This window comes from Microcaecilia unicolor, chromosome 3, assembly GCF_901765095.1.
Source record: "Microcaecilia unicolor chromosome 3, aMicUni1.1, whole genome shotgun sequence".
Classification (NCBI taxonomy): Eukaryota; Metazoa; Chordata; class Amphibia; order Gymnophiona; family Siphonopidae; genus Microcaecilia; species Microcaecilia unicolor.
The window spans coordinates 515,310,001-515,323,584 of NC_044033.1; the positions used below are offsets into that span (position 1 = coordinate 515,310,001).

The window sequence follows — 13,584 nt, forward strand, 5'->3', positions numbered from 1 at the left end:
TAAGTCAGTGTTTCTAGAACTGCTGTTTTGATTTATGATATTGAGAGACTGACTTTAGAGAGTGTGTCAGGCACAAACCTGTTACACTTAAAAGGCCACTACTTCTCGTATTGACCTACATGAGCTATTTTTTACAATTTGAAACCCAATGCAAACTAACAGTCATTCACTTAGTTACGGTCTATCTTAGAAGAGATCTTGTTACTAAACCAACAACAGAGGGTGCCTTAATGCAGAAATTTGCCCTTAGCAAACGGGATGATGGATTCAGAGCCCTACTGGTGTGTAAAGTACACTGTATGACAAAATTTTAGCTCTGTATTAAGTTCAGAATAGAGAACAAACTTCAATTTTAGGATCTGTGAGAGATGTTCAAACAACAACAAAAGGTGGGAAAGATCTTGCAGGTTCTTGTGACCTAGACTGGCCACTGTTGGAAACAGGATACTGGGCTTGATGGACTTTTGGTTATGTCCCAGAATGGAAATGCTTTTATGATAGCACCATTGTTACAGGCTAAGCTCCAGTTCAACGGATGACCATGTGTATTTGGACTCTGCCATAAGTAGAGAGGTGTGGTAGCCGTGTTAGTCCACTCTTAAAGGTTATCAATAGAAATCAAACAAAATAAAACATGGAAAAGAAAATAAGATGATACCTTTTTTATTGGACATAACTTAATACATTTCTTGATTAGCTTTCGAAGGTTGCCCTTCTTCGTCAGATCGGAAATAAGCAAATGTGCTAGCTGACAGTGTATATAAGTGAAAACATTCAAGCATTATTATGACAGTAAAATAGATACCATTGGAGGTTCTACATGGAATGTTGCTACTATTGGAGATTCTACATGGAATGTTGCTACTATTGGAGATTCTACATGGAATGTTGCTATTCCAGTAGCAACATTCCATGTAGAAGGCTGCGCAGGCTTCTGTTTCTGTGAGTCTGACGTCCTGCACGTACGTGCAGGACGTCAGACTCACAGAAGCAGAAGCCTGCGCGGCCACATTGGTGATCCGCAAGGGCCGACTTCTACATGGAATGTTGCTAGTGGAATAGCAACATTCCATGTAGAATCTATAGAAATCAAACAAAATAAAATATGGAAAAGAAAATAAGATGAGACCTTTTTTATTGGACATAACTTAATACATTTCTTGATTAGCTTTCGAAGGTTGCCCTTCTTCGTCAGATCAGAAATAAGCAAATGTGCTAGCTGACAGTGTATATAAGTGAAAACATTCAAGCATTATTATGACAGTAAAATAGATACCATTGGAGATTCTACATGGAATGTTGCTACTATTGGAGATTCTACATGGAATGTTGCTATTCCACTAGCAACATTCCATGTAGAAGGCTGCGCAGGCTTCTGTTTCTGTGAGTCTGACGTCCTGCACGTACGTGCAGGACGTCAGACTCACAGAAGCAGAAGCCTGCGCGGCCACATTGGTGATCCGCAAGGGCCGACTTCTACATGGAATGTTGCTAGTGGAATAGCAACATTCCATGTAGAATCTATAGAAATCAAACAAAATAAAACATGGAAAAGAAAATAAGATGATACCTTTTTTATTGGACATAACTTAATACATTTCTTGATTAGCTTTCGAAGGTTGCCCTTCTTCGTCAGATCGGAAATAAGCAAATGAGGTAGCAGATAGTATATATGAGAGAAACATCAAAGCATTACTTTGACAGTCTGACAGAGTGGGAGGGTGGGGGTATGCATGGGGACATCAAAGCATTTCACTGATATTCTAATAGAATGGGTGTTGGTAGGTGAGATGAGGGTAATAAACAGAGAAATACAGCCATAGAGATAGAATAATTGCAGAATCCATCCCAGAGCAGGAGACACTCTGCTGCCTGAATAACCCCCCACCCACAACCCACACACACACACTTGTGCTGGCACAATTAGAGTCACTAGATGAACAGTGGGGCCTAGGAATCGTAAGCAGCACAGTGGACATAATGATGGGAGATTCAAGAGAGCTGCAGAGTGGGGAAGGAGATCCCCAAGAGCCAATCATCTCCCACCTTGGTGCAAGTGCAAGGTAGTGGAGTTCTACAATGCCCTCCCAAAGGAGGTAATGGAATTTAAAAAGGCATGGGATAAAAGCAGATCATCCCTTTAATGACAAGAGAATGGAAACAAAGCATTAGGTGCTTCAGCTCCAAACAGCAATGTAATGACTTTTTTTGTACTTCTAAGACAACATGAGGGTGTAACTGCTGCTCTGAGCAAGACACCCACCTTACTGGGCTGAGCAGATGGACTATTATGGTATTTATCTGCAGTGTCTTCTCTCTAGAACTGGTTCAGCTCAAACAGAAATTGTGTTTCAAAATATACTTGCATATTTAGGAGCTTGAGATGTTTAACCATTCGTTTAACAAGCCTAATTTATTTTCATTAAAAACATAGCAGAAACTGATCTGGAAAAATGCCAAAAGTAGGCTGAAAAAAAAAAAAAAGATAGCATAGTGGCTATCTGAAAGACCTACTACTACTACTACTATTTAGCATTTCTATAGCGCTACAAGGCATACGCAGCGCTGCACAAACATAGGAGAAAGACAGTCCCTGCTCAAAGAGCTTACAATCTAATAGACAAAAAATAAAGTAAGCAAATCAAATCAATTAATGTGTACAGGAAGGAGGAGAGGAGGGTAGGTGGTTACAAGTGGTTACGAGTCAAAAGCAATGTTAAAGAGGTGGGCTTTCAGTCTAGATTTAAAGGTGGCCAAGGATGGGGCAAGACGTAGGGGCTCAGGAAGTTTATTCCAGGCGTAGGGTGCAGTGAGACAGAAGGCGCAAAGTCTGGAGTTGGCAGTAGTGGAGAAGGGAACAGATAAGAAGGATTTATCCATGGAACGGAGTGCACGGGAAGGGGTGTAGGGATGGACGAGTGTGGAGAGATACTGGGGAGCAGCAGAGTGAGTACATTTATAGGTTAGTAGAAGAAGTTTGAACAGGACGCGAAAACGGATAGGGAGCCAGTGAAGGGTCTTGAGGAGAGGGGTAGTATGAGTAAAGCGACCCTGGCGGAAGATGAGACGGGCAACAGAGTTTTGAACCGACTGGAGAGGGGAGAGGTGACTAAGTGGGAGGCCAGTGTCACTGAGCCAGTACATACTTAGCCCATCTGTTTGATCACAAGAAGTGAACAAGGCATTAACAATACAGTTCCACACTAATTTAGTAGTTCACGATCAAATGCTGTGCATTGCCTCGTGAAGGATCTACTACTATTAGCATTTATATAGGGCTACCAGACGCCCGCACGCAGCGCTGAACACTTGACATAGAGAGAGACAGTCCCTGCTCAAACAGCTTACAATCTAGGTAGAAACAGACAGACATTACAGGCAAGGGAAGGGAATTACAGGGTAGAGAGGAACAGGGAAGAGGAGGGCAAATGAGTAACGGTTAGGAGCCAAAGGCAGAAGTGAAAAGGAGAGTTTTGAGCATAGATTTAAAAACAGGTAAAGAAGGAGCTAGACGTATGGGTTCAGGAAGACAGCCGAGGTAGACTTTCACTAAATGTATTCTTGTGAAGACAGTGTTCACAGCCTCGGGGTGGAGTTGGTCCAGAGAGCGGCTACCAAATTGGTAAGCAGTCTCAGTCATAAAACATATAGTGGTAGGCTCATGAACCTCAACATGTATATGCTGGAAGAGAAGAGATATGATAGAGATGTTTAAACACCTCGGTGGAGTTAATGTACAGGAAGTGAGCCTTTTTTTCAAATGAAGGCAAACTGCAATGAGAGGCCACAGGATGAAATTAAGAGGAAAATCTAAAAAAAAATACTCTTTCACGGAAAGGGTGGTGGATGCGTGGAATGGCCTCCCGGTGGAGGTCGTAGAGACAAAGACTGTGACAGAATTTAAGAAAGCATGGGACAGGCACGTGGGATCCCTGAGGAAAAGGAGTTAGTGGTTACTGAGCAGGGGCAGACTGGATGGGCTATTTGGCCTTTATCTGCCGTCATGTTTCTATGATTCCTTTTTGCAATTAGACACTACATAAAATTTGAGAATCCTAGAAAACTACTTTGTGAAGTAAAACCATCCAAAAACTACTACTACTACTATTTAACATTTCTAAAACGCTACTAGGGTTACGCAGCGCTGTACAATTTAACATAGAAGGACAGTCCCTGCTCAAAGCAGCTTACAATCTAAAGGACAAATGTACAGTCAGTCAAGTGGGGGCAGTCAAGATTTCCTGAAAGGTATAAAGGTTAGGTGCCGAAAGCAACATTGAAGAGGTGGGCTTTGAGCAAGGATTTGAAGATGGGTAGGGAGGGGGCTTGGCGTAAGGGCTCAGGAAGTTTATTCCAGGCATAGGGTGAGGCGAGGCAGAATGGGCGGAGCCTGGAGTTGGCGGTGGTGGAGAAGGGTACTGAGAGGAGGGATTTGTCCTGTGAGCGGAGGTTTCGGGCGGGAACGTAAGGGGAGATGAGGGTAGCGAGGTAATGAGGGGCTGCAGACTGAGTGCATTTGTAGGTGAGAAGGAGAAGCTTGAACTGTAAGCGGTATCTGATCGGAAGCCAGTGAAGTGACATGAGGAGAGGGGTAATATGAGTATATCGGTTCAGGCGGAATATAAGACGTGCAGCAGAGTTCTGAACGGATTGAAGGGGGGATAGATGGTTAAGTGGGAGGCCACTGAGGAGTAGGTTGCAGTAGTCAAGGCGAAAGGTAATGAGAGCGTGGATGAGAGTTCGGGTGGTGTGCTCAGAGAGGAGAGGGCGAATTTTGCTGACGTTAAAGAGGAAGAAGCGACAGGACTTGTCTGTCTGCTGGATATGCGCAGAGAAGGAGAGGGAGGAGTCGAAGATGACTCCGAGGTTGCGGGCGGATGAGACGGGAAGGATGAGGGTGTTACCACCTGAGATCAAGAGCGGAGGAACAGAGAATATCCTTTTGTTATGCTTGTTTCTGTATATGAAAGCCATCCTTTTTTTTTTTTTTTACATAAAACATGCTAGATTGCCTTTTCAAATTAATAGGAGGATGCCAGCTATATAAAAGGGAAGCACTACAGAAATAATTAATAATAATTGTAATATGCTGGTACTTGAGGACTGAACAAGCTCTTCTTGTAGCACTTTGCCTTTTAAACTGAAGGAAACATTGGAGTTGTAGAAGTTCAAATACACTGTAATATACATGCATGACAAAATCTGGAAATAAATTTGCAAATTAAGCCTGTCAAAATGCGAAGTACTTTCTGTTGAACAAATGCATTTTAGCGGAATTTCAAATGCTGGTTAGACAAAAACCAGACTTACAGCAATAGTAAACATAAATTAATATACCTGATGTCCAGCTTTGATTTGTTTCAAAATATTTTCATAGCATATTTCTTCCATGTCATGTAGTTGCTGCACCTGGGTAGGGGGAAAAAAAAAAAGAAATTACCAGTGATCACTGGTAACTGATCACCTTGTAACTGAATCAAAACTTAAAATAAAAAAAGAACAATCACTTAGGGTCTATTATCAAACCACGCTGGCGGTCCCCTGTGCGGTAATGCTGACAAAGCCCATTCACTTTAAATGGGCTTCGTCACCATTACCGGTGGGAACCACTAGCGTGGCTTGATAAAAGAGGCCCTTAGTGAAGGCATCTGTTACTTTTAAGACAAAACACAGGTTTATCTGTATAAATATATTCGGAGACATATCACTGTCCTATAATGGACTTAGGGGTCTTTTATTAAGCTGTGGTAAAACAGTGGCCATTATGCAGGTCTTTTTACTGTAGCCGTACAATGGTCAATTTTCTTATATTTTGTATTAATGGCCATGCATTAATGTTCCCCAGACCATCCAATAGTTTCAAGAGTCTTTGCTTGAGAGAGTCTGTAAATATTTGATTGCTTCTTTGCCCTTCTGGTCCCCCAAATCCCCTCCTATCTTAAGAATACAACTCATTTTTTGAATCATTTAAGAGAACTTCAAAATATTTCAGAAGATGTCATATTAGTCACTCTTGATGTACAACCATTGTATACAGTCATAACCCATAATGAGGCCCATTCAACTGTACAAGCTGCTTTAGATACATGTCCATGCCCTAGGGTAGTTCCTACGGATTTTATTGTGAAGTTAACTTCTTTAGCATTGGCCAACAATCAATTTCTATTTAACAGGGAAATGTTTACACCAGCATGAACAGAAATGGATTTTTCAATTACAAACTATGAGTCCCTACAGTCTGAATGGCCCAATGGGGTGGGAGGGCTCTGCTAAACGTCTCCAGTGAGAACAACCAGTTAATATCAAGATTCATGATATTAAGTCAGTCGAGTAGGTGGAGCTTTTTTGAACATGGTGTCATATAAAGGTTTGAGTGCCATCTTGGATCAGATTATATGACAGCTTGTGTTTCCTCCTGACGAAGCTGAGCAAAACAAGGTGGACCCTTGTCGAGAATGTTTGGAATGGACCACAGGGATCAATGGAGACTTACCCTTCACATGAATGGGGGAGTTGTGAAATTGTGAAGAAGAGTATTTATAGTCACATCAAGTGCTTTTTTTGAGCTGTACAATTGGAGTTGGCTCTTTTTTGATTATGTAAGTCACATTTTAGCAATCATTATTTGAGAGGACTTCTTTTCCTGATTTTTCTATTTTGTTGTTTTAAGACCCAGGTTTTTGGGAGCAATTTTTTCTCCTCTTCTTGAAGAGTTTTTTTTATTGCTCTTTTTTACTGGGTGAAAATTTAAGAAACTGGTGATAGGAAGCCAAGTGGGGTGTGCTCGGTCCGCCCTGGAAGTTGAGGTTTCATTTGATTAAATAAATCGAATATTGTGACCTGGCTTGGCCACTGTTTGGAAAACAGGATACTGGGCTAGATGGACCATTGGTCTGACCCAGTATGGCTACTCTTATGTTCTTATGAATCAGGTTGAAGTCTCTCATTAACAATGTAGCAAAAAAAATGTTGTGATACTTTATAGTTATATATTTTTGCTATCAAACTAGTTTTTTGCATGCATTAATGTCGCCATTTAGCGCATGGATATTTTTAAAAATTACTGGGTAAGCACTTATCACCACACATTTTTCTTAGCGGAAAGGGCTCATGTGGTAATCCTATGCTAAGCAGTTAGTGTGCCAATGTAGACGCACTGTTTAGCACATGAATGCTCATTCTTCAGCCCTGGACATACCTCCTTAAAACATTTAAAAATATTTTTTAGTGCACAAATTTGGCAATAACCGTTGGATTCCTCAGTGCGTCCTGCAGTACGCCATTTTAAGCTGTGTTGGGCATGTGTTAGCATCTAACGCAGCTTAGTAAAATGGCCCCTAAGTTCCTAAGAAGACAGATGACATTTTATTGTCTATCCCACATCTCTCTTGGAGGATCCTCAGCTATTCACGGGCTCCCTATCCGTTTCCGCATTCAATTTAAACTTCTCTTACTGACCTATAAGTGCATTCACTCTACCGCTCCCCAGTACCTCTCCACTCTTGTCTCTCCCTAAGCCCCCCCCCCCCCCCCTCGGGTACTCCATTCTGTGGATAAATCTCTCTTGTCTGTCCCCTTCTCCTCTACTGCTAATTCCAGACTCCGTTCCTTTTATCTCGCTGCACCTCACGCCTGGAATAGACTTCCCGAGCCTGTACGTCTAGTCCCGTCTTTGGCCGTTTTCAAATCCAGGCTAAAAGCCCACCTCTTTAATGCTGCTTTTGACTCCTAACCACTACTCACTTGCCCTGTACCCTTTTTATCCCCACCTCTTTAATTCCCTTACCTCTTAGTTGTTCTGTTTGTCTGTTCTATTTAGATTGTAAGCTCTTTGAGCAGGGACTGTCTTTTCATGTATGGTGTACAGCGCTGCATATGCCTTGTAGCGCTATAGAAGTGATAAGTAGTAGTAGTATTCAGATTTTCAGGATATACATATTAATTCTGCATGCAATGGAGGTGGTAGGTGCAATTTTTCTTATGCCTTTTCATTATGGATATCCAAAAAGTCCAATGGCTTTGGTCCCCAGGACAGGTTTATATTTTCTCAGTCAGTTAGCAAATCTTTAAGTTTTATTTTTCACATGCAGATGAATGTATAAACTTATTAATAAATGACAATGTGGGATGGAAACCAAACAGATTATCACAGTGAGAAATTAGTATTTTCTCTAACACTCAAGTTCTGTAAACGGCCGCATCTGGAGCTGTGTGACAATGCTCAGCGGAAAATATGCATGACTGAAATTTATATATCACTCAAAGATAAACACAAGATGACTAGTGTAATGTGGATAGTGAAGAGCACTGCACTGGAGTGCCTTCTCCATTTAATCACCGGTGGAATCTTTTCCAGAGTTCATTCCATGAATGTAAAATGAGCCAATCTAGGTTCTCCAGTTAAACAAACAAATGCTTTTTTTTTTAATTGTTTTTTTTTCACACAACGCCTCCAGTGTCAGAAACTAAAACCTTTGAGGCAAAAACACCCCCCCCCCCCAAACAAACCCTTAACTGAAGCATATGCTTCTTTGCAGCAAAATTAAATACAATTCTAGCTAAGAGTCTTCCTTTCTTTTCTCCAACTGGGGTCCAAGTTTAACTCCCAAGGCACTCCGCCTTATGCTTCACTTGACCAGCATCCCAAACACATCAAGCTCCCAGCACTTCAAACTGGGCAAGGTTTCAAAGATGTTCACCCTTAGTGGCTTAAGTCCTGAAGCCTCCCAAGACACACCTCCCCCATCTCTTCTGGCTTGGACCTTCCCCCCAGGAATCTCAGCCCGAGATCTGTCTCTGGCATGCAGGGAACAGGATTCTGCAGCCCTAGATATTCACTGTCCATTCCTCCCTGCCTTCCTTCTTATGGAAGTTGGTTTTTTTTTTTTTTAATAAGTCCAATATGGTTCCTAGGCTTCCAGAGCTCCACCACAGTAGCCTCTGATTGGCTTAGCCTTTCTGTGCCCAGGCTTGCATCACTTACATTAGCCGGCAATATGGCTCTTTGTTTTTCAGCGTACTCGCAAGACAGAGGATAACCAAAGGATTTCACAGTCAAGTCCTTGCTTTAGGATTCTCCTGTTGATAAGTAATACATTACAACATCAGAGATCCATCAAGACCCCTGAGGCAGGCCTTCGGGCCGAAACACGGCCGTGTCGGGTCGTATTTTAAGGCAACGCCAATAAAGACTTCATTGTTGGATCCGCCTCACTGTTTTCTTTGTACTTCTCACGGTTTTGTGAGGGTTGTTCCTCTTTTGTGGTTGTTTCGTAAACAAATTAACCCCAGAAGAAGTACACACTCCATTTGGCCCTGGAAGGAGTCAGACAGGTTGCTCCAGTAAGCTGCAGAGAAGGTAAAATTAGCCCTTACCTGATAATTCTCTTTCCATTAGTCTCAACGAATTAAACAAATAGCAATATTTTGTAGAGTTTGAAGGGTTTTTATTTTTCTTAATTGGGGAAGTGAAAAAAAAGAGAGAATAAAGTGCATGAAACTGTTTAGAGTCAAAAAGGTGACGAACTGTCCTTAATTTCCGAAAGATGAAAAAACTACCTCTAGATAGATGTGAAATTTGTGGCAAGAAAGATAAAGATGAGTCTAGAATGACTCCCAAATAACGAAAACTAGATACTGGAGTGCTAGGAGATCAGAAGAGATGAATGGGAGAAGATGGGGGGTGTTAAAGCACCGGTAAACCAACAGGCAACAGCCTTGCCAGTGTTGAGTGCCAAATGATGGATTTTTTTACCATTTTGCAACCGAGTCAAGGCAGGATTGGAGACAGTGTGGAGGTGGGAAAGAGCAAAAGAATATCAACAGCATAAATGTGAACTGAAATATCAAAGGACTGAATCGAAGTAGCAAGAGGGCTAGAGATTTAAAAATCAGTTAAAGACCTAACTGTTTAAATGGGTTGTGTCATAATCATTTCCTTTTTCTGGTTATAATTTCTTTTTGTTAAACTGCTTTGAACCTCTATTAAGAGGGAGTTAGTGGTATACAAGAAATACATCACATCACAAGGTTGAAAAGAGCAATTCCCTAACAGCCATGTTTCGTTATGGTGCTCATTTTCAAAGCAGATGGACGCCTCAAAATGCACTAAAAAACATCCATCTGCTAAAAACGTCCAAATGCCGATTTTGGAAAGTCAGAATTTGGACGTTATACACTGTAGGTCATCCAAATGGCAAGTGAGTATGTTGTGGGTATGTTTTGGGTGGGGCAAGGGAGGGCTCAAAAGTAGGACATCCAAGAGCAATTTTCAAATGGGAGGAAACATCCATATCTAGACCTGTTTCAGTCATGTCCAAGTAGCAAGCAGGTCGGAGGAGTAGCCTAGTAGTTAGTGCACTAGACTGCAAACCAAGGGATACGTGTTCAAATCCCACTGTAACTCTATTAATTTTTTTTTCTGGGGCTCCCTTTAGGAACAGAAAAATACTTATTACCGATATAAGACACCTGCAAGGCATGAAGACTACTGAAGTGGTGTACATTCAGGTACAATAATTTCAAGTTTTTGCTTTACGTTTGATATACTGCCAAATCAGAGAACTTTCAAGATGGTTTACAAACTATTATTATTAGCATTTGTATAGCGCTACCAGACGCACGCAGCGCTGAACACCTGATACAAAGAGAGACAGTCCCTGCTCAAAACTACAGTTTTAAGGTAAAATTATGTATCATACCTGATAATTTTCTTTCCATTAATCATAGCTGATCAATCCATAGACTGGTGGGTTGTGTCCATCTACCAGCAGGTGGAGATAGAGAGCAATCCTTTTGCCTCCCTATATGTGGTCATGTGCTGCCGGAAACTCCTCAGTATGTCGATATCCAAGCTCCATCCGCAGGACTCAACACTTAGAGAATTACACCCACAAAGGGACACTCTGCCCAGCTCACCACCGCCGAAATGGGTGAGGGGAGTTAACCCAGCTCATCCCCACACAAGTGGGGGAGGGGAATCCGTCCAGCTCATCCCCGCGGAGCGGGGGAGGGACACCACACCCGCCGATGCGGGGGGATCTGGCTTATCCTGCAACCGCAACCGCGGGAGGAGCTGACTGACCCTAACACCGCCGAAGCGGGAGGGGTATAAAGCTGCCCTACTGCCGCACGAAGCGGGAGGGAGCGCCGGCAGAATTTAAGTCTCAATCCAGCCCCGTAAAACGGAGGGGAGAGGAATGCAGCAGCTCACTGTAACACAAATTCGTCTCAACTCTTGAAGAATCCATTGAAAAACTTGAACACGAAGTCCTCCTGAACAGGAACTGAAGACTAAACTTGAACCTGAAATGCAACCAGAATATAAACAATACAGATATCTGGGAGGGGCTATGGATTGATCAGCTATGATTAATGGAAAGAAATTATCAGGTATGATACATAATTTTACCTTCCATATCATCATGCTGATCAATCCATAGACTGGTGGGATGTACCGAAGCAGTACTCACCCAGGGCGGGACATAGAAATCCCTGACCGCAACACTGAAGCTCCAAACCGGGCCTCCGCCCGAGCAGCCACAGTCAAGCGGTAATGCCTGGAGAAGGTATGGGCCGATGCCCAAGTTGCCGCCTTGCAAATCTCTTCCAAGGAGACGGACCCGGCCTCTGCCATCGAGGCCGCCTGAGCTCTAGTGGAGTGAGCCTTCAGCTGGATAGGCGGCACCTTCCCCGCGGCCACATAAGCCGCTGCAATGGCTTCCTTGACCCATCTTGCCACTGTAGGCTTAGCAGCCTGCAGACCCTTACGAGGACCTGCAAACAGGACAAACAGATGATCCGACTTCCGGAAATCATTGGTCACTTCCAAGTATCTGATGATGACTCGTCTCACATCCAGATATTTGAGAGCAGAGTATTCCTCTGGGTAGTCCTCCCTACGAAAGGAAGGGAGACAGAGCTGCTGATTCACATGGAAGCGAGAAACAACCTTGGGCAGGAAGGAAGGCACTGTGCGAATAGACACTCCTGCCTCAGTGAACTGCAGAAAGAGCTCTCGACATGAGAGTGCCTGGAGCTCGGAAACTCTTCTGGCTGAAGTGATAGCCACCAAAAGACTGCTTTCAACGTCAGGTCTTTCAGAGATGCCCTTGACAAGGGTTCAAAAGGCGGCTTCTGCAAGGCTCTTAGCACCAGGTTGAGATTCCACGCAGGCACCACTGAGTGCAGAGGAGGGCGCAGGTGATTAACTCCCTTGAGAAAGCGCACCACATCTGGCTGCGAAGCCAGGGAAGCACCCTTCAGGCGGCCCCTGAAGCAAGCCAGAGCCGCTACCTGGACTTTAAGGGAACTGAGCGACAGGCCTTTCTCCAGACCTTCTTGCAGGAACGCCAACACTGAAGAAATTGGAGCAGTGAAGGGAGAAAGTGAGCCTGCTTCATACCATGCTGCAAAGGTACGCCAAACAAAGGTAAGCAGTAGAAGTAGAGCGCTTCCTCGCTCTTAGCATAGTGGCGATGACCTTGTTTGAGAAGCCCTTCTTTCTCAGACGCTGCCGCTCAATAGCCAGGCCGTAAGACCAAAGGGGGAGGGATCCTCCATCACCACGGGACCCTGATGCAACAGGCCCTGCTCCACTGGCAGCCGCAGAGGATCGTCCACTGAGAGCCTGATCAAGTCCGCATACCAGGGACGTCTGGGCCAGTCCGGACCCACCAGGATTATCCGGCCCGGATGCTTTGCCACCCGGTCTAGCACCCTGCCCAACATGGGCCAGGGCGGGAACACATAGAGAAGCTCCTGTGTCGGCCACTGTTGGAGAAGAGCATCTACTCCCAAGGATCGAGGGTCCCGTCCTCTGCTGAAAAAGCGCGGCACTTGGCAATTGGCCGATGACGCCATCAGATCTAGGCTCGGCTGGCCCCAGCGCTTCGTGATGTCCAAGAACGCCTGAGCAGATAGCTGCCACTCTCCGGGATCCAAGGTATGGCGACTGAGAAAGTCCGCCTTGACATTCATGACTCCGGCAATGTGGGCCGCTGACAGCTGTTCCAGGTTCGCTTCCGCCCACTGGCATAGATTCATGGCCTCCTTGGCTAGAGGGGCGCTCTTGGTACCTCCCTGGCGGTTGACATAGGCCACAGCCGTGGCATTGTCCGACAGGACCCGTACTGGCTTCAACGCCAGTACCGGGAGGAACTCCAAAAGCGCCAACCGAATGGCTCTGAGTTCCAGGAGGTTGATAGACCACTTTGCCTCTGCAGGAGACCAGAGCCCCTGCGCTGTCCTTCCCAAGCAGTGGGCTCCCCAGCCCGTCAAAGAGGCGTCCGTCGTGACAACAATCCACTCCGGGGTCACAAGAGACATCCCTGCAGACAACTTGTCTGTCTGCAGCCACCAGCTCAGCGCCTTGCGCACTGCTGGGTCCAAGGGAAGGCGCACAGCATAATCCTCCGACACCGGAGTCCAGCGCTGCAGCAGAGAGTGTTGTAGTGGTCTCATATGAGTCCTGGCCCAGGGCACTACTTCCATCGTGGCCGTCATAGAGCCCAACAGCTGCACATAGTCCCAAGCCCGGAGCGGAGAGGCTACTAGGAACTGGTCCACCTGAGCCTGAAGTTTGAC

General features: G+C 44.5%; 1 protein-coding gene across 1 annotated transcript in view; it reads right to left on the reverse strand.

The window, feature by feature from the left end:
- Window positions 1–5,328: 5,328 nt before the first annotated feature.
- The window catches only part of LOC115464829 (activating signal cointegrator 1 complex subunit 3-like), a 417,679-nt gene continuing 409,423 nt past the window's right edge, over window positions 5,329–13,584 (reverse strand). The window contains exon 16 of the mRNA XM_030195187.1: window positions 5,329–5,409. Coding sequence (XP_030051047.1) covers window positions 5,329–5,409 — 81 coding nt within the window. The remainder of the gene's footprint in view (window positions 5,410–13,584) is intronic.